The sequence below is a fragment of the Hemitrygon akajei genome, chromosome 3 (genome assembly GCF_048418815.1).
Source record: "Hemitrygon akajei chromosome 3, sHemAka1.3, whole genome shotgun sequence".
Taxonomy (NCBI): domain Eukaryota; kingdom Metazoa; phylum Chordata; class Chondrichthyes; order Myliobatiformes; family Dasyatidae; genus Hemitrygon; species Hemitrygon akajei.
In genome coordinates, this window is record NC_133126.1 from 37,129,996 (window position 1) to 37,153,933 (window position 23,938).

Below are 23,938 nucleotides of genomic sequence, written 5' to 3' on the forward strand. Positions count from 1 at the left end.
TTTCGCCCCGCGGTTGTGCACAGCCTGACGGGTGCTGTTAAATTGCGCGTGCGCAGTCGCTCTTTCTTTCTCGGCTGGAGTGGCGAGTGGCTGTGGTGGAGGTGCCCCGAGGTTCCGGTGAGTGTTACACACGACGCGGGGCTGCTCTTGGGCTCGAAGTGACTTTTTACCAGTTGAGCCATCTTCTCCTCGCCCGTTGTGTTCTGCTTGTACGAGTACAAGGAGGCAAATGGCGCCGAGTCCGGTGCGTTACTCTGGCGCGGTATGAAGGCCCGCCCCGGGCCACCGTCCTAGGCCTCTAACGTAATGGGCACACCCGATCGACTGCGGCCGAGAGGCCACGGCCCGGGACAACGGGAAATCGAGAGTCTCTGGGCCAAAGACCCCGGGCGCGGCTGGCCAGTCTCTGGCTACGGACATCAGGCCGATTGTACGGGAATCGCGACTTTATTTGTGAGGCCGCTGAGGTTTTCGCCAGGGGTTGGGGGGGGGGGGGGGGCGGGGAAAGCGGTGATAGTCGTGCTGAAGCTGAAATTCCTGATGGGGAGTCGGTAGCCAAGCGGCCTCATACGGAGGCGCAAGAAAGGCTGGAAGTCTGGAGTAAAGTACAAAGCTGGCGGAACTCTGCTGAGGGAAATGAACAGGCGACGTTTCGGGTCGAGACCCTCCCTCACCCAGTCTTGTCCTGATGAGGGGTTTCGACTGTTTCCCCACCGACTGACCTGTTGAGTTCCTCGTTTGGTGTGCGTTGATCTGCACCTGCGGCTCACATGGCGACTGAGTTGGTCCTTTCAGAGATATTGAGAGCGAAATTCGGGTGCATCAAGAGTTGTAGAAAGGAAAGGATGAAAGATTACCTCTTCCCCAAAGAATATGAGCGAACACGATGCGTTTTTCCCCCCTCAACTCAGTCGTTTACGTGGTTATACTTCGGGTTATTCCCATCACGATTCGCCCGCACCACCCCCACACACTTTTTTAAGACAATAGTATTAATTTAAATTCACGGTTTTCTTGATTGAATTCATGCCACTAAATGTTTTTGGTCCTGATTCTGGATTATTGTCTATTACACCAGTGCACCTAGGACAGTTTGAAAGATGGGAAATTAGCTTTGTGTGCAATGAGAGATCTGAATTAAAAGCGTAAAATATACAGGCCATGAGGTATTTCTGATCAATAACTTTTTATTAACCCCACAGAACCACCATGCAGCTATTTGTACGAGCTCAAAACACCCACACACTTGATGTGACTGGGGAAGAGACAGTTGGGGAACTTAAGGTAAGCTGTTATCACACAGGTACGAGTCTGTTTTTGGCATTTTGATCACAGTTCTTGATTGCAGCAATTAGTCTTTGTGCAGATTTTTTTTTGTTGGATACTCATAGCAAAGTTAAATTTTGGCCTGTAATAGAAAGTAGTTGTTGCATATTAATTCTTGAAATGAATTAAGAATTGCCTAAGAATTTATATTTTCTTAAAAAACTCATCCAGGCCCGTATTGAATCATTGGAAGATGTCTCTTCTGTAGATCAAGTTATCTTGTTGGCTGGCTCTCCCTTGGATGATGATGCTGTTATTGGACAGTGTGGTATCAGTGAGCACACTACTCTGGAAGTAGTTGCTCGATTATTGGGTGGTATGTATTTTGTTGACTCAAATTTCTTTATTGTACCTACTGTCTAAGCATGTGATGATGTACTTTTCATTACATTTTCAGGATGTCTCAGTCCATAGTTTCCTTTCAATTGCCTTTTCTCAACAATTATGAGGCTGCATATGGGGTATTTACATCCTTTCAACTTAGTGGGCAGAAAGTTAGCTTTCCTCTTTCTACCTTTACTTAATCTGACTTTCATGGTCCTCCAGAGTTGTGTATTCTGTAAATCAACCACCCTTTCAGAAGTTCCTATGCACCTGAGTTTTAAATGACCACCCCTAGTTTTGTGACAATGGCCTCTTGTGTTTCAGTAAGATCATACCAGGTCCAAAGAATATCAATCTAATATCTTTAGTTGCTCTTGTAGGGAAAACATCCCAGGAATTGGGTCCAGTGTATCGGTTTTGGACTGCCACCAATGCTAGAATATCCTTCCATAAAGGAGAGCAAACTAGTGCAGTATTCTGGGTGTGGCCTTGTCCTGTACAACTAACAATCCACCTATTTAACTAAGGTCTAAATTACCATTACCTAACATTTGTTGTGGATCTAGTTACCTTGGGAATAAATCTACTTTATAAGCTAGTTAAATACTCTAGTCATTGTTTACTACTAGGAATTAATGGCTTCTCTCTCTCGCTAGGTAAAGTTCATGGGTCCCTTGCTCGTGCTGGTAAAGTGAAGGGTCAAACACCAAAGGTAAGATTAACCTAAGGAATGCTCAATGAAGCCGCTTTGGGGTTTGTGTATGTGTAAATTTGATGTATTAGTGGAAGATTAGAAAGTTTTTAACTAGGTTATTTTTTTTAAAAAAATTGTCTTCCTATCCTTATTTTGGCTTGGAAATGTATTCTGCATTCATTTTGGTGTACTTTAAGTGTTAGTTTTCTTGCAAAATACCCTGTCTTTGCTTGGAACAGTATATGCACGGTTCCCAGTCTAGTAGGCTGTAACTCAAAACCAGCATTCTAACATTACAGCCAAATATAAAAGCTGATTTTGTTATAATTGCCTTGAATTTCCACAAATTAATACAACCAATTATTTTTGCAGGTGGCAAAGCAAGAAAAAAGGAAAAAGAAGACTGGCCGTGCAAAGAGGCGCATGCAGTACAATCGCCGCTTTGTAAATGTTGTGCCATACTTTGGCAAGAGGAAGGGGCCAAATTCAAACTCCTAAATTTGTCACCTGAAACTCTTTGATAGAAGTTTAATTTTGCCTTCTGCAGATATGATTATATGTATTGGAGTTGATATGAAAAATCAGCAAAATTTTGGCTTGCCTCATGATATTCTGTAATAGGATTAATAAAGAGATTACCACCATAATAAATTCTTGTCCAGTTTTATACTTGTGTGTATTCATAATGTCAAAGCTTACAATGTGATTTGCTCTGCCTATATCAGTTACCTGTCCCCTCACAATGTTTCAATGTCAATTGTTCTGATTGCAAAAATGCCTTTAAATCATGTCCAGATCCTTTAAAATGTTGTCTGCTTATAATCACCAGTCCTAATGGAATTTTGTTTATTATTTATCCATATATGCCATGTAAAATGAACAATATAAAATTTCCTTCCAATGGCAATAGATGCATAAATAAGGTTGGTGTCAACTCCAAACTTCTAAAATAGGCACAGTATTTTCACTTTACCAATGTTGAATGAATGCAAAATTACTATTGATATCTGGGTATCTGTCTTGTGATTCTAACATGTGGAAAAATCATTTGAACTGTTAACAGTAAAACTAGCACCCTTGCCCAAGGAGCAAAACCAGGAGTGTACCATCTTTCATGCATGTCCTAACTCAATAACTGCGGTTTCCACACCTTGGAATAGAAGGTTCTGTATATGGAAGGATGGAGAAAGATCTAGAAAACAGCAGCAATGGGGCATTCTCATCCATGGGAGATTTGGTATCATTGGCATAAACATTGGTGTCAGGACAACTAGAATGGATTACTGGCACCAATAGCTAGACAGCAAGATCCTGCAGCCAGTATTTGGGAAGCTAAGAAGTAGTAAGTAGCATCTCTGAAAGCAGAAACTGCCAGTTTACTTTAGTGTGCTGCAGAACTGATTATTCAAGTGCTGGAGAGAGTGGTCATGTCCTACGTGAATTCACTAATGTGGCAGAGATTTGGGATCAGACCATATGCGTGAAGCATGTTCTGCACACACAAAGCCACATAGTGTTTATACTGAAAGCTAAAACTTAACTCTACACAAGATATGCCAAATATCCCTGAGATGTCATAATTGAACAATGGTTCAACCAGTAGCTACCAAAAATTAATAGAACTAAGGAGTGTTTGAATTCAATTAAGTGCATAGGTGAAAGGAACTGAACATAGTTCTAAAATGAGAAAAACCAATAGATGAGTTGATACCTATTCATTATAATGGAGGAGCTGGACAGCATGGAAAAACACAGGGATCTCAAAACAACAGATTTGGAATGACTGGCAAAAAAAAAGTACTGGGGGGAGTGCAGAACATTAGAATAACATTTTAATCTAGTGAGTTCCTAGGTTCTGGAATGCATTGCCTGGAAAAATACTGGAAGCAAACCCACTCACTTGCATTTGAAATGGAATTAGATAGCTTCCTACTCCTCTGCATCTAAGGTTAGAGGGGGAGACACAAAAGTGAATCGTACAGATGTTATGGCCAAACAGCTGTCTGCCTTCTCATGACTGTTTCGTGCTTGCTCTTATTCTCCATCCTCAGCCATATTTTCCATCTGTTGCATTAAATACAGATCAAGTGCAGAGATGCTGCCAGGTTGTTTAATCGTAACATTCCCCTTAAGAGAACGTATCAGTGCATAATGTGTAGAAGTATGAAAAGCTGATAACACACAATACAAAATGTTATCTTTCAGTAAAACAACACAATTCAGTTTAGAATATCCGTGGAGGCTCCAAAACAGCTTTATTTTGTTCTGGCAGTTTTTAAACTTGTTCCAAGCATCATTCCACCATCAGCATAGTAGGTAATCATACAGAAATTCACGTAGGCTTTGTACAAATTCACAATTTTGTCCAGAAGATGCATATTTTAGTATTCAATTAGCTTGATCTACAGAGATCTTTTTGAGCAACAGTGGACAGTTTAGAGGTAATATTCTCAAGCATGATTTGGGGTTATTCAATATCTACGAGCTCAACTTCAAAAATAAGTTTAGCATTTGGTGGAATCCTGATGTACAGTTAAGGAGAATCAGTTCATATCCTGAGAATTCTATTTATCAAGCAACTGTTCCACTCAAAGAATTCTCTGTGTTCTTGACCTGTGATCTTTTGACAGTTTACATACCGCCAAAAGCAGAAAAAAAAATTGATGCCACAATTAACAATCATGAAACAGCCAACCTTGGCACCTTTCAAATAATTGTCAGGTACTTAAATCAGACTTCTTTGAAGAAAACTGCACAATTATCTTCAACACATCGCCTGTAGCACCAGGGAACCCAACATACTTGTCTTAAAAAGCCTACCATTCCATGCCTAGAGATCATTTTGGGAAATCTGATCACCTAGCTGTCCTCCTCCTGCTCACATACAAGCAGAGGCTGAAGAGCAAGGCACCAACGATAAATACAACCAAGAGGTGGTCGTGAGAGGCTGAGGAACGGCTGTCCGATTGCTTCGAGTTGGTAAACTGGGTCGCGTTCAAGGACTCCACACACAACGGTTGTCTTGCACTTAATAAAAACAGTTGTAGACTAATGTGTCCCTATAAAATCATTCAGACTTTCCCTTGCACCACCCTTAACTCCTGGTGGAATCATCGGGGTGTTGTCATGACAAGCATCGATCGCTCCATCAGGCAGCGTTTCTGTAGCGTTCTCCAGTTTTTTTTATGAGGTCGAGTTGCTAGCTCGACGCTCAACCCAGCACAGATGGAAAGTGTGGCTGGATTCGAACTCGGGACCATTCGCCCCAGAGTCCAGTGCTGATGCCACTACGTCACCAGCCGGCTCTGGATGGACCATGAGATCTGCAATCTAATGAGGGCCAGATCAGTGGCATTCAGGTCTAGTGACAAAGAAATGATCTCCAGAAAGCCATTTCACATGTGAAGTGGCAATTCTGGACCAAATTTGATTCACTGAAGGATCCTCGACAGCTGTGGCAGGGCTTGAATGCTATCACCTCCTACTACAAAGTGAAACCAAGTGACATAGGCGACAACAAGGCTTGGGGCTTTGACCCCACCCAGATGTGCTCAATGCCTGTTATGCTCACTTTGACCATCAAAACATGGAGGAAATTTCTCAAACTCCCATAGCCCCTAATGACCCGATGATTTCAGTCTGAGACTGACGGGAGAGCATCGTTCAGGAGCGTGAACCCATGGAAAGCATCTGGCCTAGGTGGAGAACCTGGCTGAGTACAAGGACCTGTGCTAATGAACTGCTTGGAGTGTTCACCAATTATCTTTAACCTCTCGCTTTGACAGTCTGAGGTACCCACCTGCTTCAATTAAACCAGTGCCGAAGAACCTGTCTCAATGCCTATTGTCCAGCAGCACTTACATCCACTATGATGAAGTATTTTGAGAGGTTGATGAGAAATATTACAACTTCTTGCTGAGAACTGACTTGGATCCACTCCAATTTTCCTACCATCACTATAGGTCAACAGCAGATGCCATTTCTCTGGCTCTTCACTGAACCGTGTAACATCTGAACAGCCAAGATGCATAAATCAGGATGCTCTTCATTGACTACAGCTCAGCATCCAATACTATCATCCATTTGAATCTAAATCAATAAGCTTCAAGTCATAGGCCTTAATATCCTCTTCTTCAACTGGATCCATTTCCACACTTGGAGACCCATTAGTTCAGATTGGCAACAACATCTACTCCATAATATCCCTCAGCACAGGTGTACCACAAGGTTGTGTGCTTAGCCCCCTGCTCTACCTACTTTATACTTATGACTGTAAAGCTAAGCACAGTTCCAATGCCATATTTAACTTTGCTGACAACACCACTGTCATTGGCTGAATCAAAGGTGGTGACAAATCAGCATATAGGAGGGAGACTGCCACAACAACCTCTCACTCAATGTCAGCAAAACCAATGAGTTGATTATTCACTTCAAGAGGGGGGAAACTGGAGGTCCATGAACCAGTTTTCATCCGGGGATCAGAGGTGAGTGTTATCATTTCAGAGGATCTGTCCTGGGTCCATTACAAAGAAAGTACAACAGTGCCTCTACTTTCTTAGAAGTTTGTGAAGATTATGCATGTCATTTAAAACTTTCACAAACTTCTATAGATGTGCGGTGGAGAGTATATTGACTGGATGCATCACAACCTGTATAGAAAAAAGAATGCCTTTGTATGGAAAAGCCTACATTAAGCTGTGGCAACGACCCAGTCCATCACGGGAGCTTTTGATAGTGTTGGGCCTATACTCACTGGAATGAGGGGGTATGTCATTGAAAACTATTGAATCTTGAAAGGCCATTTGAATGTTGAAATGGCAGGGGAGTCTAAGACCAGAGGACATAGCCTCAGAATAGAGGGACGTCCACTTAGAACAGAGACGAAGAAGAATTTCTTTAGCTAGAGAGTTGTGAATTTGTGGAACTCATTGACACAGGCAGGTGTGGAGGTCAAGTCATTGGGTATATTTAAGGCAGAGGCTGATAGATTCTTGATTAATCAGGGCTTGAAGGGTTATAGGAAGAAGGCAGTAGATTGGGGCTGAGAGGAAAATGGACCAGCCATGATGAAATGGCAGAGTACACTCAATGGGCCAAATGGTCTTATTCTGCTCCTATATCTTATGGTCTTAAGGGTAAAGTCTTCACCATCATTGAGCACTGCTCCTGGAAAGCAGCTTCCATCAACAAGGACCTCACCATCAAGGCCATGCTCTTTTCTCTCTGCTGCCATCGAGAAAGTGGTACAGGAGCCTCAGCACCCACACAACCAGGTTCTGGAACAGTTATCACCCCTCAACCAACAGACTTTTAAACCAGAGAAAATAACTTCACTCACCCCATCACTGCACTGCTCCCAGAACCTAGGGGCTCACTTTTGAGGACTTTTCGTCTCATGTTTTCAATATCTTTTTAAAAATCATTTCTTCTATTTTTCTCTATCTTTTTGTTTCTGTAGTTTGTTTTAGTTTTGCACATTGGTTGACGTCTGCCTTATTGGGTATGGTGTTTCATTGATTCTATTATTTCTTGTATTTACTGTGATTGCCCTCAAGAAAACAAATCTCAGGGATGTGTATAGTGACATATGTGTCCATCGATAATAAATTTACTTTGAACTCCAGAACTAAAGTTACATAATCACTTCAGATAAGCAGCATTGGAGTTGAGCTACAAGGATATTCTAATGAACAAAATCAAAAGATTGAAACAATGTATTATTAGAATAGCCAAAAGTTCTATGGCATGAATTGGCATTGCAAATCTAGGAAGTTTATTTAGCTCAAACGCTGTGAATCTAACTTATATTCACATAACAGCAGAGAAAAATCTGCTTATTTAATACAATCATAGCAGCAAACTGGAGACTCCTGTTGCAAGATTGCACACTACGAGGGGTGATTGATAAGTTTGTGGCCTAAGGTAGAAGGAATCAATTTTAGATAACTAACACATTTATTTTTCAACAATAGTCTCCTCTTACATTTACACACTTAGTCCAGCGGTCATGGAGCATATGGATCCCTTCTTTGTAGAAGTTGGCATCTTGGACCTTCAGAAAGTGTCCACAGCAAGGGTGGTTGATACGTTTGTGGCCTAAGGTAAAAGGAGATGAGTTATACAGCTCTCGTTACATGCATGTGCAGTTCAACTCTTTGAATGATTATGCAGAAAGTTTGAAGTTAATAACTCATCTCCTTCTACCTCAGGCCACGAACTTATCAATCACCCCTGCTGTGGGCCACTTCTACAAAGAAGGGATCCGTATGCTCCACGACCGCTGGACTAAGTGTGTAAATGTAGGAGGGGACTATGTTGAAAAATAAATGTCCTAGGTTTTGTAAAATTGACTCCTTCTACCTTGGGTCACAAACTTATCAATCACCCTTCGTACATGTCCTCTACAGAGCACATTCCTGAAGAGTTCATTCTGTCTAGAAAGATGTACCAATAGAACCAGTGTTGCGAATGTGGAACAACTCTGAGGGGCCGAAGGATGCAAAGTCGCCCCCTCCTTTTTGAGAATCGCAGGATCGCTATTATTTCGGGTCTGCGACCCAGGAAATAAGAGAGATACACATCATGTCAATAATGAGAGAGAGAGAGACGCAGGATCACAGCAAAGGCAGTTGTTATAGACAACGCAGAATACACAAGGTTTGGAATGTCTCCTAACAAAAAGCGGAACGGAACCACTGATCACTGCTATTGTCTCTTGGAGACGGAATTGTGTATTGAGTACTGTACTATTCATTGAAACCCCTCAGGGGACAACCAGAGTGGTCTGGTTGAGGGATTGCATCATCCCAACCTGATTGACATCTGAGACCCCGTGAGTGAGGATAAAAGACGGGTCTGGGGAACACCCCTTAGACACACCAGGAGAAACGTATGAGACTGGTGGGGGGCTTGTGTGTGTGTCCATCCTTGCCTGGGTGGCGAGTCCTCCACGGAATGGTCTAGCTAAAGGACGGATATGGATCAAGACCGTACCAAGGAAAGTCGGCAAGTTATTCTTCTATTTCTCTCTCTCTCTCTCTCCAACAATTGCAACACAGCAACAAACAAACAACGGCTGCAGCCTGTATGAACTGAAATGAACTTTAGATTTCCATCGGACAATTCATTATCCCCTAGACAACGATAGAGCTTATTTCTTATCGATTATTATTATACCCGCACTTTTAGGTTTAGTATTGATGACGTATATTATCTGTATATTTGCATTGATATTATTTTTGTGTATTTTTATTAATAAATACTGTTAAAAATAGTATCATCAGACTCCAACGGACGTCTCTATCTTTGCTGGTAAGTAACCCAGTTACGGGGTTCGTAACACCAGAAAGCATAACTTAGGTGTACAAAATAATTAATCACTTTTATAATTGCGAAATAATAAATTATTTCTACAGAAGTACTATGGACATGCTTCTCTGCATCTGTAATATTAAGATTTTCGCTAAGGTATCACAGAGAAAAGGATACTTGGCTTCTGGTTGCCCTTTCTTACCATAACCCCAATCAGATTCAATCTGTATCCGGGACTTTTCTCCTTTACTCATAGTCAGGAGTGCTTCATCCCACTGTTGAGAGACAAGTCTGTTGATTCAGCAGCAAACAGAAGATGAATACTAAACACTCAAAAGAATTTTCCCAATTGACTGACCTTATGTGATCATTCTCAATCCATCCCAGAAAGTCCTAGATTTATTACTGGTCTTTGCTGACACTCGTTAAACGGGCTTGCCAGAAACATAGTATAATGGAAGGGAAATTATACTGAAGAATTCTGCTGGTAGATTTGCTTTAATATGCAAGTGTCTGTTCATTGCATGGCTACAAGATTAGATAGTTGTTTCCTCTATTGCCAACTTGTGCACTCACTCATTCCTGCTTTTATTTTATTTTGAGAGATGGTGAGGAACAGGCCCTTCCAGCCCAATGAGACACAGTGTCCAGCAACCCACCTACTTAACACTAGCCTAATCGAAGGACAATTTGCAATGACTGCTAACCAGTATATCCTTGGAACGTGGGTGGAAATGGAGCACGTGAAAGAAACACACCCACCCACAAGAAGGACGTGCTTGCAGGCAGCGTCGGAACTGAACTACAAACTCCAACACCCTGAGCTGTAATCTTATGGGCTTATTTGAGGAAGGATAAAAAACTGACTATATGGAATAGCGGAGCAGACATGATGGGCCAAATGGCCTGTTTCTGGTCCTATGTCTTGTGGTGTTAATAGAGTTGCATTAACCACGCTACCGTGAAATAATAATTACCAGTGCAGATTAACAAAGCACCTTCTCTGCAGAAGACAAATGCAGTGAAAAATAAAAAACAGAAATTCATACTAACTTGAAGACAGATCCGGCTCACGCATGTGCTACTCAAATCCAAATTATGTACTAACCCCTCGGATAACTTTTCCAACTCCAACTTTAAAGCTGAAAGGCTTAGCTGCCTTCTTCTTTTTTGAGCCTGTTAAAAAGAAAGTAATGATTTAAAAGCTAACTCTATTATTAAAGTTCTTCTATGCATGCAATACACTGGTACCTCAAAGGGCAATAATTTGCTACAGTGCTCTTGGTCCTGCTGTTTGAATATTCGTAAGTATGCATCTTCAAGAACTTTAAAATAGATACCCACTTGTGCTGCATGCTGCTGCCATGCACCCGGGTTCCACTTGCATTCCCACAGCAAGAAATCATCCAGGACTCAGCTTGCAGAAGCTGCCTGTAAGAACTGTTGTTGGGCAGGCAGGGGCACATTTAGCATGAGATGTGAGGCTCAGGGTTAGACCCTGGCTGGGAAGGTGAATGTGCTGGGACTGGCAGCACTTGATCCAAGCTTGGATCCAACAGTCTGGCTCATTATCTCCTCTTGGATGTGATGGAAGCTGCTACCTTGCTTTGCCAGCTCTCCCCAGCCTCGTGACATCTCCTAGGCCACAAGCTTACCAGTGCTTGCTGATCATTCGGGGAAACAGTAGGTATGTGCAGCAAATGCTGCCTTGCCATCAACATTGTTGGCAGAATTTCAGATGGTGACAAGAGGGTGTACAGGAGCGAGATATATCAGCTAGTTGAGTGATGTCGCAACAATAGCATTCCACTCAGCATCAGTAGTACCAAAGAACTGATCGTGGAATTCAGGAAGTTTAAGACGAGGAAACATAACCAGTCCTCATACAGCAGTCAGAAGTGGAAAGAGTGGGCAATTTCAAGTTCCTGGGTGTCAATATCTCTGAGCCTCTAACCTGGACCCAACGTATCAATGCAGCTACAAAGGCACAACAGTGGCCATATTTCATTAGGAGGAAATTTAAAATTTCATTTGAGGAAATTTGGTATGTCACCAAAGACACTTGCAGATTTCTACAGATGTAGTGTGGACAGCATTCTAACTGGCTGATTCACCGTCTGGCATGGGTGGTGGGGGGGGGGGGGGCACTGCACAGGATCAAATAAGCTGCAGAGTGTTGTAAACTTAAGTCAGCTCTACAATGGGCACTAGCTTTCATAGTACCCAGGACATCTTCAAGGAGCGGTACCTCAGAAAGGCAGCATCCATCATTAAGGACCTCAATCACCAGGTCATACCCTCTTCTCATTGCTACCTTCCGGAAGGAGGTACAGGAGCATAAAGGCACACACTCAGTGATTCAGGAACAGCATCTTCCCCTCTGCCATCCTATTTCTAAATGGACATTAAACCCATGAACATTACCTCATTAATTTTTAAAATTTCTATTTTTACAAATACTTATTTAACTAATATATATGCTTACGGTAATTCTCAATTCTCCCCTATTATCATGTACTGCATTGCACTGTTGCCACAAAAACAACAAATTTCACGACATACGTTGGTGATATTAAACCTGATTCTGAACACTGGCACAAGAGGCAACATCGTATCTTACAGGCAGTTATACCCCAAATTAGCAAAGCGTTTTTGCTCCCTATGTTGCTTACCAGAAGCAACATTTGAGTCAAACACGGTCCCATCTTCTAACATCCCCGTATACCAACAGTGAACCGTGTCGCCCTTCTTGGGAAAGTTGATTTTGTCACCTTTTTGCAACATTGTTTTGGTATACTTTGGTGGTTCCTGAAATTGATGAAAAGACACAGTTAACAACTGCTGTATTGTATAATATTTTATTCTCAACTTACAAATCTATAATTTCAAATAAACCAAACTGCAATATGAGGAATCATTAACCAAAGGTAAAACGTTAAGAGTGGGCAAGTTCAAACTACTGCCTGCAGATGGGGACAATCTGCAAGGAAGTCTCAGCAAAAGGGTCTGACTACAAATTCTGTCCTTTATAATTTATGCAGGCTTATATAAACAAGGTTCAAATGAGGTTTGAATTCAGAAAATGATAAGCATTAAGTTTCGGTTATTCAGACTGCAAAAGGCTTTAGCTTTAAAAAAAACGTTTGCATTTTTTACCTCATAATCAATCTTTCTTTCCTACTCTTTATTCCATTTTATGCAGATCATTTGTCACTGAATTTACCTGCTCTAATTCACTTTCTTCTTAAGAGTTTTGACAGAATTGGTGAAGGAGATGTCTATTTCGTCTATTGACCACCGGAACCCAAATGCCTTTGCTGTGCTCCTATCAGTTTGCAGCAATAGCAATGGCATTAATAAAACAGTGGAAAATCAAAAGCTGGAGCTGCAAGCTGATCTGCTTAACTGACATCTATTGATTAATTCTATAATGCCATGTTGTAACCCCAGTAAATCAATTTAAATAATCAGCAGATCTGAAATATAAATTCATCAATTTTGGAAAACAAAACTCTCCAAATTCACATACTAACCTCACTTGCAGGCAATTCAGTTTTTTTCGCCTTTACTTTGTCCTGAGCCGCCCCCACTTTCACATCTTTAAGCTGCTGGGTGACCTTTTCTGTGGATTCTGTGCCCTTAAATCTCTGCAGGTCAAGGAACACGAGTTATTTCTCCAGATCTGTGCTGTAATGTTCTATAACACCCGGGATTGCAGTCTTCTGATTAAGCAAAGCAACATCTGGTTAGAGGCCATGAGAACTTCAAAAGAAGAATTTGGAATTAGATTATTATTGTCACATGTACAGAAGTGTGGTGTAAAACCATATCTTGCACAGTACACAGTGCACTGTGTTAGTACAAGGCAGAATAAAGGGCAACACCTACAGAGAAAGTGAGGAAGAATGTGATGTCAGGAGTCCGTCTTACCACACGAAGGATGGTCTTATATAAACATGTAATAACCAGAATAAACTAAAAAAAAAAACAGCAGCGGATTACTTTCCCTAGGGCGTTTTCTTGGAATGAGAAAAAAAGAGGCTGGCAATGATAGGACTGTTATAATAGGAACTGAGATGTTTCTTAGGTGATCGAAATGAATCTTCAAAGCAATGAAACATTTACATGGAGTTGTCAGGAAATTGCACTACCTTCGAGTGAGTAAGTCAGTATCAAAATCATTGTCAGAACATCCAGAGAATGGGAATTATCTCCACACACCCACTGGAACGGGGATCTGGAACGTTGCACAAGGTTCTAGTGCAGATTCCATAAGTAATTTTTTAAAAAGATGCAATGGAGCTTTAAGAACCCAACTCAAAAACATGGGGCATAAGATACGTACAATTGTTCTTTCAAAGAGAAATATACAATGGAACGGCATCACTCTAATTATAATGCCTAAGTGGTCAGTTGTTAGTAAAGAGGAACAAATATTATCAGGACAGCAGGGAAATTCTTCACTTTCCTCTTAATATATGGCCAAGTGCTCCTTTACATCCTCACCAGTGCTTGTATGGAACCAGAGTTTAACATGTTACCCCCCCCCCCCCCCCCGCCAAAAGTTGTCAGCTTCCAACAGCACAGCACTTACAGAATGCACTGGAGTGGCCGGCAATACTTGAGGATTTTCTGGTTGGTCTTCAAACAAAACCATACAACTCAAAAGCTAAGAGTTGAGCAAAATATGAACATCTAGCAGCTGTTCCCGCAGAACAGTGCATGCACAGAACATGCTGTCAACTCAAGCCGAATACTTCTTTGCTAAATCCCTTCACACAACAGCTGAGATCTTGTTCAGCAGCGATGAAGATCACATTGTATATGAGTTGGGCACTGCATAACTGCAATCACAACTGGAAAAGTTTTGATCACCGTAAGGAAGTGAACAAGGAATTTCTCCAATGGCCTTTCACATTTAAAACAGGGCTTTTGCAAATAAAGAGCTTACAGGTAGTGATGTTAATTTGATATATGTTGTGAGATACAGATGACATGTAATAGATAGGATGGGCACGTTCTGTTTTTATACATTTCTTTCATTAGGTCAATGACCTCAAACTTAATTAAGTCAAGTGTTCTTGTGTCACACCCCCATCAGATGTTACAAAGATAAAACATTACATCAACATCATAGGCAATTAGCATATCATTCATTGCATTCAAAAAGAACTTCAATGTTTACAAAGCAGAAATATGGAGTGTTGATCAAATAATTCGAGATTGTTGCATTTGAGAACAAAATGGGCAACGAATATTTAAAACAATCCTTTACCTTAGTTTCAAAAAGGTGATTGTAGGCATTTATTAGCTGTTCCTTCTTTGCAGTCTTGGCAACATTCTTGATATTTCCCATTAACTTATATTCACCTAGAAACTATTATCAAAAAAGTAATTTTGAGTATCTTTCTCAAAAGCCAACAGCTAACGTTCTCGCATACCTAGTCCTTTTATATTTAAAACTTAATTTTATTATTTTCAATGTATAAAATGTCCAAAGTAACTTTTGTATTGAAAATATCAAATCTACTATGACATTCAGTAAGTTTACAACGCCACACATGAAATATGATCAAGTCTCGGTGCGGTCGGGGGCTGCACAGAGAAAAGCTGGGCAGTTCTGCAGCAACTGGCGGGACAAGGCCAAGCCATGTGCGGTTTCGCCGAGCCTTCGGGAGCCCCCGCCGCCGCCGCAACTGCTCACCGGGTCCGAGGCATTCTGCTGCAAAAACTGGATGATGTCCTTTTTCGCTACATCCTCGCTCCGCAGCTGCTCGTCGGTCCACTGCCTCGTTGGCTCCGCGGCCATCACCGTCCGCCGTCTCCCAGACTGGCGTCTGGCAGGCTCATTCTAGCAAGCCCGCCCGCCGAGCGCGTCCACCCGAGACAGCGCCACCCTGCGGCCGCCGTCCTGGGAAGGCCTGCCGGGAGCCTCCACTCGGGACAGCGCCACCCAGCGGCCGCCGTCCTGGGAAGGCCTGCCGGGAGCCTCCACTCGGGACAGCGCCACCCAGCGGCCGCCGTCCTGGGAAGGCCTGCCGGGAGCCTGCACTCGGGACAGCGCCACCCAGCGGCCGCCGTCCTGGGAAGGCCTGCCGGACTCCAGGCGACCTCTCAGCTGGAAGCGTTTGCTTTTCATTACCAGCTCTTTTCCGAAATCACTCCTGTGGGGTGCAGGTGCATTGTGTGGGTATCGGAACAACAACGATGTCTGAGAACTTCGGCTGAGGTTCCGCTCTGGGAATTCATAGATGCAATGATGGACAAAATCATGTTTACTGTGATCCTGCCTGACCCACTGAGTTCTTCCAGCGCTGTGTGTGTGTGTGTGTGTGTTCCTTTGTTGAAGATGGTCGCGATTAGAGAATTTCTGATGTTCCGTGTTGCATCCTCCTTTGAGGATTCATGACTGGAAATCTTCACGGAGATATCTTTTTGTTCCAGGCCTTGTCAACTTGAAGTTGTCTAAGACATTGGAGAGGCCAAATTTGGAATATTGTGTGCAGTTTTGGTCATCTACCTACAGGAAAGATGTAAATAAGGTTGGAAAAGTACAAAGAAAATTTACAAGGTTGTTGCCGGGTATATAGGACCTGAGTTACAGTGCCTATAGAAAGTATTCACTCCTCTTTGAAGTTTTCATGTTTTATTGTTTTACTTCAATGAATCACAGTGGATTTAATTTGGCTTTTTTGACACCGATCAACAGAAAAGTCTCTTTTGTGTCCAAGTGAAAACAAATTTCTACAAATTGGTCTAATTTATTACAATTATTGAACACAAAATAATTGATTCCATAATTACTCATCCCCTTCTAGTCAGCGTTTAATAGATGCACCTTTGGTAGCAATTACAGCCTCAGAGTCTGTGTGTATAGGTCTCGGCAATGGAGTTATCGGGGTACCATCATGACGGTGTTTCCGTAGCAAGCTATTCTTGTTTTTACGAGGCCGAGTTGCTAGCTCAACGCTCAACGCGAGTTGGATTCAAACTCGGGAACCTTCGCTCCGGAGTCTGGTTCTGATATTATTACACCACCAAGCGGGATTACATCTGAGGAATTTACATTGATAGATAGATAGATAGATAGATACTTTATTCATCCCCATGGGGAAATTCAACTTTTTTCCAATGTCCCATACACTTGTTGTAGCAAAACTAATTACATACAATACTTAACTCAGTAAAAAAAAATATGATATGCATCTAAATCACTATCTCAAAAAGCATTAATAATAGCTTTTAAAAAGTTCTTAAGTCCTGGCGGTAGAATTGTAAAGCCTAATGGCATTGGGGAGTATTGACCTCTTCATCCTGTCTGAGGAGCATTGCATCGATAGTAACCTGTCGCTGAAACTGCTTCTCTGTCTCTGGATGGTGCTATGTAGAGGATGTTCAGAGTTATCCATAATTGACTGTAGCCTACTCAGCGCCCTTCGCTCAGCTACCGATGTTAAACTCTCCAGTACTTTGCCCACGACAGAGCTCTCCACAACTGACCTATAGAACATCTTCAGCATCTCACTACAGACATTGAATGACGCCAACCTTCTTAGGAAGTACAGTCGACTCTGTGCCTTCCTGCACAAGGCATCTGTGTTGGCAGTCCAGTCTAGCTTCTCGTCTAACTGTACTCCCAGATACTTGTAGGTCTTAACCTGCTCCACACATTCTCCATTAATGATCACTGGCTCCATATGAGGCCTAGATCTCCTAAAGTCCACCACCATCTCCTTGGTCTTGGTGATATTGAGACGCAGGTAGTTTGAGTTGCACCATATCACAAAGTCCTGTATCAGTTTCCTATACTCCTCCTCCTGTCCATTCCTGACACACCCCACTATGGCTTCCACTTGGGAGGGGAAAGATCCGGTTGTCATGATCCATGTGGGTACCAACGACATAGGCAGAGTGAAGAAAGAGCTTCTGCTGAAGGAATTTGAGCAGCTAGGGACTAAATTAAGAAAGCAAAACCAAAAAGGTGGTAATCTCTGAATTACTACCTGAGCCACGTGCAGATTGGCATCGGGTCAAGAAGATTAGAGACTTAAATGCATGGCTCAATGACTGGTGTGGGAGAAGAGGATTTGAGCTCTTGTGAAATTGGCACCAGTATTGGGGAAGAAGGGAGCTGCTCCAATGGGACGGGCTCCACCTGAACCGTGATGGGACCTGGATCCTAGTGAATCACAAAACTAGGTCTGTGGATAGGGCTTTAAACTAAATGGAGCGGGGGGGGGGGGGAGTTCAACAGATTGGAGAATTATGGATAAAGTAAAAGAGAAAAGTGTGGATAAAGATAAAGTAAAAGCAAAAGATAAAAAAAAGAGTGGAGTGAAGAGTCGAGTGCAAAAGAGAAAAAGATTACAAGATTTTAAAAGCACAATGTAAGGACACTTTATCTGAATGCCCATAGCATTCGAAACAAAGTCAGTGAACTTGAGGCACAGGTCAGTATGATTTAGTGGCCATTACAGAAACGTGGTTGCAGGGTGGAGGGGATTGGGAATTAAATATCCAAGGATATCAGGTAATATGGAAGGGTAGGCAGGAAGTTAAGGGAGGTGGGGTAGCGCTCTTAATTAAGATGAGATCAGGGCGATAGAGACAATATAAGATCTAAGGATCAGAATATTGAATCCATCTGGGTAGAGATTAGGAATAGTAAAGGGGAAAAATCACTGGTGGGAGTTGTCTATTGGCCACTGAATAATAACATTACAGTGGCACTGGCAATAAACAGAGAAATATCTGAGGCATGTAAGACTGGAACAGCAGTTATCATGGGGGACTTTAACTTGCACATAAATTGGGTGAGTCAAGTTGGCCGAGACAGTCTTGAGGAGGACTTCATAGAATGCATCTGTGATAGCTTTCTTGAACAGCATGTTACTGAACCTACAAGGGAAACGTGCTATCTTAGACCTGGTCCTGTGCAACGAGACAGGTAAAATTAGTGATCTTGTAGTTAGGGATCCTCTTGGAAAGAGTCATCACAGTATGATTGAATTTCTCATACAATGGAGGGTGCAATAGTTAGATCTAAAACCAATGTATAATGCCTAAACAATGGAGACTACAATGGGATGAGGGAGGATTTGGCTAGTGTAGACTGGGAACGTAGGCTATATAGTGTGACGATTGAGGAACAGTGGAAGATTTTCAAAGAGATTTTTCACAGTGCTCAATGAAAGTATATTCTAGTTAAAAACAAGGACAGTAAGGGTAGGGAGAGCCAGTCTTGGATAACTAAGGAAATAAAAGAAGTCATCAAACTAAAAGCTCGTGCGTACAAAGTTGGTAGGAGTAGAGGAAAACTGGAAGATTGGGAAAACTTTAAAAAGCAACAAAGAACCACTAAGTGAGCAATGAAAAAAGGGAAGATAGACTATGAAAATAAACTAGCACAAAGTATAAAAATGGATGGTAAAAGTTTTTGTAATTATATAAAGCAGAAAAAGGTGGCTAAAGTGAACATAGGTTCCTTGGCGAACGAGAAGAGGGAATTGATATTGGGTAATGAGGAAATGGCCGAGGCTTTGAATGACTATTTTGTGTCAGTCTTCACTGTGGAGGATACGCCTAACATGCCAGAGAGAGATGTTATGGATGCAATGGGAGGTGAGGACCTTGATACTAGTTATCACTAAAGAGGTAGTACTAAGCAAACTTGTGGGCCTGAAAATAGATAAGTCCCTTGGTCCTGATGGAATTCATCCTAGGATACTGAAAGAAATGGCAGAAGTTATAGTAGAGGCTTTGGTGATGATTTACCAAAATTCTCTGGACTCTGGGCAGGTCTTGGTGGATTGGAAGACGGTGAATGCCATGCCAGTGTTCAAAAAAGGATGTGGGCAAAAGGCAGGTACTTATTGGCTAGTTAGTTTAACATCTGTAGTTGGGAAAGTGCTTGAGGTTAATTCTTTTTACAATATTTTTATTCAGAAGAAAAAAAAAGATTTACAGAGTGCAACACATAGATACATCTCAACATAACTTGTGTACATTCATATATTGTAATAAAATTGATCAAAATGTTATAGCATAACACATAAAGGTATACCACTCTGTAATCAAAAATTTAAAGATAAGTCATACATCATAAAAGAAATTTTTTATATATTAAAAAAAAGTCAACCCCCTACCAACTACAAAAGAAAAAAGCTGTTGGATGACAATGGATAATTAGAAAAAAAAAACATATTCACTTAAGAAGAGAAGATAAAAATATACATAAAAGTCTGTGCACTGTTAAACTTTATAAATTGGAAAAGTAATTTAGGAAAGGTCCCCAAATATCATAAAAAGATTGTTTCGAATTTAAGACTGAGCAGCAGATCTTTTCTAAATTTAAATACGACATAATATCACGTAGCCATTGAAGATGTGTAGGAGGGATAGACTCCTTCCATTTAAGCAAGATTGCTCTTCTTGCTAAAAGAGAGGTAAAAACTAAAACCTGTAGGTTAGGAGTATTTAAAGTTATATCTTCATTTGCAATAATACCAAACAAGGCAGTAAGGGGATTTGGGTCAAATTGGACCCTAAAAAGTTGTGAAAAGGTATGGAATACTTTCCGCCAAAACTTTTCAATTGTAGGGCAAAACGAAAACATATGAATTAAAGAGGCATCAGCAGAGTTGCATTTATTACAAAGTGGAGAAACATTCGGGTAAAAACTGGAGAGCTTTTTAGAAATGTAAGCTCTATGAACCACTTTAAATTGTAGAAGAAAATGACGAGCACAGGAAGATGATTTATTAACCCATTTAAGAATTTTATTCCATCTATCATCAGAAATCTGACAATTTTTCCCAAGCTTTTTTTATTTTATCTAAAAAGTCTTGTCTAGAATCAATCAACAAGTTATAGATACCGGTAATAGAACCATTAACAAAAGGTTTTAAATTTAAAAGATCGTCCAGTAAATTTTTATCAGGACCTATAGGAAAAGTAGCTAATTGGAAACGTAGAAAATCTCTAATTTGAAGATATCTGTAAAAATGTGATTTTGGGAGTGCAAATTTATTTGACAATTGGTCAAATGAAGCAAGAGATCCTGAGATAAATAGGTCCCAAAAACACTTAATACCTAATTCATCCCAATCTTTAAAGACTTTATCAGTCATGGAAGGGATAAAAAAAAAATTAAGGAGAATGGGAGATGATAATGAAAAATTCGCTAAACCAAAAAATTTCTAAATTGAGACCAGATCCTTAAAGTTCGCTTAACAATTATGTTATCTGTTGTTTTATTTGCTGAAAAGGAAGAGTATGATCCAAGAAGAGAGACAATAGAGGAATTTTTTACAGAATTAACTTCTAAGGAGACCCATGATGGGCAATCTTTATGATAAATATAATAGGACCAGAAAGTAATATTCCTTATATTGGCAGCCCAATAGTAAAACCTAAAATTGGGTAGGGCTAGTCCACCCATCTCTTTATTTCTTTGTAAGTAAACTTTACTTAAACGAGCTTGTTTATTATTCCAAATATAAGAGGTTAAAATTGAATCTAAAGAATCAAAGTAAGTCTTAAGGAATAAAAATAGGTAAGGCCTGAAAAAGATATAAAAATTTAGGAAGAACCTTCATTTTAATTGAATTAATTCGGCCAATTAGGGATAAAGAAAGAGGGGACCATTTAGAAAGTGTCTTTTTCACATAATTCAATAAGGGGTTTAAGTTTTCTTTGAATAAATTCTTGAAGTTTTTAGTAATTGTTACACCTAGATATGTAAATTGACTTGTAACAACTTTGAACGGAAATTTGGCATTTGATGATATTAGGTCATTTAAAGGAAATAGCTCACTTTTATGTAGGTTCAGCTTATATCCTGAAAAAGGAACTAAACTGGGAGATTAAAGAAAGAACCAAAGGTAAAGAAGTTTCAGTGTTAGAGATAAAAAGTAAAATATCATCAGCGTATAATGAAATTTTATGAGACATACCTTCCCTTAGTATACCAGAAATGTCCTTAGCTTCTCGAAGTGCTATTGCTAAGGGTTCTATAGCTAAAGCAAAAAGTAAAGGACTAAGAGGACATCCTTGTCTAGTTCCCCGCTGTAATTTAAAGGGCTTAGAAATTTGGGAGTTAGTAATAACCTGAGCGGTAGGAGACAAGTAGATTAATTTAACCCAACGAATAAAAGTTAATTAAGGCGTACTTATCACTTTAACACTGTCTTGAGGTTTTGGAGATGTTCCTTGGTACAAAGCTTTCAGCCAGAGACCAGGTGCAGATGCTACTCCAAAATTAAGCCTATTATAGCGATAAAGCCCTTTGTAAGTGTTTACGATGAGAAACACTTTGGACTGTTCTTCCATCTCCATCTGTAGATGGGCCTCAGCTGAAATTCTTCATCAGAAAGGTTTGCAAAGAAGTCCTCCATCCTGAGCAGAGAGTATTGATCTAATTTCAGTGCTGGGTTGATGGTGACCTTGAAATCACCACAGATCCTGACAGACCCATTCACTGACATTGTCCATATGGGCTCTGCTCAATCTTGGAAACATTTCCTTTGGCCTCCATGCAATCTAGCTCACGGATGGTATAAGGAACCAGATGGGCTCTGTAAATCTTGGCATTTTAATTTAACACTATTTTACTCTTGATATGTTTGAGTTTTCCAATGACACCCTTGAAGACTGTTGTGGCATCATTCAGTACCTTTCTTAATTCACTTTCAGTTGATTTTCTTGCAGGGGATGTGGCATGCAAATTGTGGATGGATCTCCAATCAAATTATAGTTGTCTCAGTCACTCACAGCCCCACCACGTTGGCCCTCCTGTTTTACTACATACAAGCTCAATGTGGCTTGTGTGTTTCACTGTTACAAATGTCATTCCCACAGGAGTTACCTTTTTTTCTCAGTTAAGTTCTTAGCTGAATGTCTGCAGGCTTCAGTTAAGTATCTTTGAAATGTCATTCAGACTCATTCTGTGGAATGACTGAAACAGCCAAGCCAGTGTCCAATTCCATTTTAATTAATTTGCAGTTCACTCCTGATGTAAGCTATACTTCTTCTTCGTCATTGTTTGTTTTCACGTTGTAAATCTAAAGGCTATTCTTTTCCATGTCACTCTCATCATTATCAACATTTTCATCAACAATATGCAGATCAGTGCAATTCTTGAAACTGCAACTTCACTGTTTATCTTTTTTCTCTTCCCTGTGAAGTGTGCCCAACATGCTCTTTGTATGCATCCTACTTTGTTGCATTATTTGCAAGTTTCACCTATAAACCGGCATTAGTCCCATATATGTGAAACCTTGCCACAGCAGAAATACAATTTGTTCAGCAAGGCAGGTTTCTTTTTAAATGTTGCTATTTTGTTCACTCACTTCCATTCCTGACTGCAACTCAATTGTGTCTTTGACTGCTGTTTCCATTGATACAGCTATTTCAATTGCTCTTTTAAATGTGAGTTGTGCTTCAGTTCGGAACTTTCTTGTAAGATTCCACAAACTAAGTGATCCCTCAATGCATCATTAAGCACAACACTGAACTGACAATGCTCAGATACTCTTCAATTCAGCCACATAAGCTGAAGTGGATTTCTCTTCCCTTTGATTCCACTTATAAATCCTAAAGCGTTCTGCAATCAACAACGATTTTCATTCTAAATGTTCCTGCATTACTTTCATGATAAAGCTGATTTCAGTTGGTTTGGTTGGTGCAGTGAAATTTCTAAGCAAATTTCACCCATGAATTACACTAAGTACCACTGGCATTTGTTATGCATTGCCTATTTCATTTGTTTCAAAATACTGCTCAATTGTCTCAGTATACATATTCCATTTACGAGTTGTTCAATTGAACACATCTATCTTTACAATGTAGCCAGCTATTTCTGATTTTCCTCATTTTATTTATTATTATTATTATCACCTGGTACTCACAGTTTGTGAATCCATGAATTTCATCCATTTTCTGCCTTTTTTCCAGCTCAGCCGTCTGTCTCCTCCTTCTGGAGAGACACATGCTGCGTTGCTTTTTAAAAAAAAACTTGAACATCTCACTGTGCTTCTGAAGAAAAATATGCTGTGGTTCAACAGGTAGGTAGTTGTCTTGGGTTCATTTTAAAACTTACTCATTACCACTGTTCTGTTTTGTAACTCCAAAACATAAAAGTAATTAAAAGAAAAACAGAGCTGGGAATAATGTGTCTACTTCGTTTGTACTTTAGTGAGGTGCACACATGATGTGGTAGAATTGTGACTATGAAATTTACATACTCTTACATATAACTCACAATGAATTATGTAAACAAATAAG

The 23,938-nt window shown here is 40.6% G+C and overlaps 2 protein-coding genes across 2 annotated transcripts; one reads left to right on the forward strand and one right to left on the reverse strand.

The window, feature by feature from the left end:
- Nucleotides 1–2,995, forward strand: LOC140724874 (ubiquitin-like FUBI-ribosomal protein eS30 fusion protein). Its single transcript, XM_073039608.1, has 5 exons — nt 1–117; nt 1,203–1,284; nt 1,498–1,642; nt 2,307–2,362; nt 2,717–2,995. The coding sequence occupies exons 2-5, from the start codon at nt 1,210–1,212 to the stop codon at nt 2,840–2,842; spliced, it is 402 nt and encodes a 133-aa protein (XP_072895709.1). The 5' UTR covers nt 1–117; nt 1,203–1,209; the 3' UTR covers nt 2,843–2,995.
- Nucleotides 2,996–4,567: 1,572 nt separating this feature from the next.
- On the reverse strand, nt 4,568–15,530 carry fkbp3 (FKBP prolyl isomerase 3). Its single transcript, XM_073039607.1, has 7 exons — nt 15,360–15,530; nt 14,931–15,032; nt 13,189–13,302; nt 12,328–12,463; nt 10,764–10,831; nt 9,833–9,930; nt 4,568–4,866 (listed from the first exon to the last, which is right to left on the reverse strand). Exons 1-7 carry the CDS (start codon nt 15,462–15,464, stop codon nt 4,812–4,814), a joined length of 678 nt encoding a protein of 225 aa, XP_072895708.1. The 5' UTR covers nt 15,465–15,530; the 3' UTR covers nt 4,568–4,811.
- Nucleotides 15,531–23,938: the final 8,408 nt, after the last annotated feature.

Excerpts from the sequence above, each read along its gene's own strand:
- LOC140724874 (XM_073039608.1), top strand. The coding sequence starts at position 1,210 with ATGCAGCTATTTGTACGAGCTCAAAACACCCACACACTTGATGTGACT. Across the intron at positions 1,285-1,497 it reads AGACAGTTGGGGAACTTAAG|GCCCGTATTGAATCATTGGA; the intron begins GTAAGCTGTTAT and ends AAACTCATCCAG. Across the intron at positions 1,643-2,306 it reads AGTTGCTCGATTATTGGGTG|GTAAAGTTCATGGGTCCCTT; the intron begins GTATGTATTTTG and ends CTCTCTCGCTAG.
- fkbp3 (XM_073039607.1), bottom strand. The coding sequence starts at position 15,464 with ATGGCCGCGGAGCCAACGAGGCAGTGGACCGACGAGCAGCTGCGGAGC. Across the intron at positions 12,464-13,188 it reads CTGAATTGCCTGCAAGTGAG|GAACCACCAAAGTATACCAA; the intron begins GTTAGTATGTGA and ends CATCAATTTCAG. Across the intron at positions 10,832-12,327 it reads TGACTCAAATGTTGCTTCTG|GCTCAAAAAAGAAGAAGGCA; the intron begins GTAAGCAACATA and ends TCTTTTTAACAG.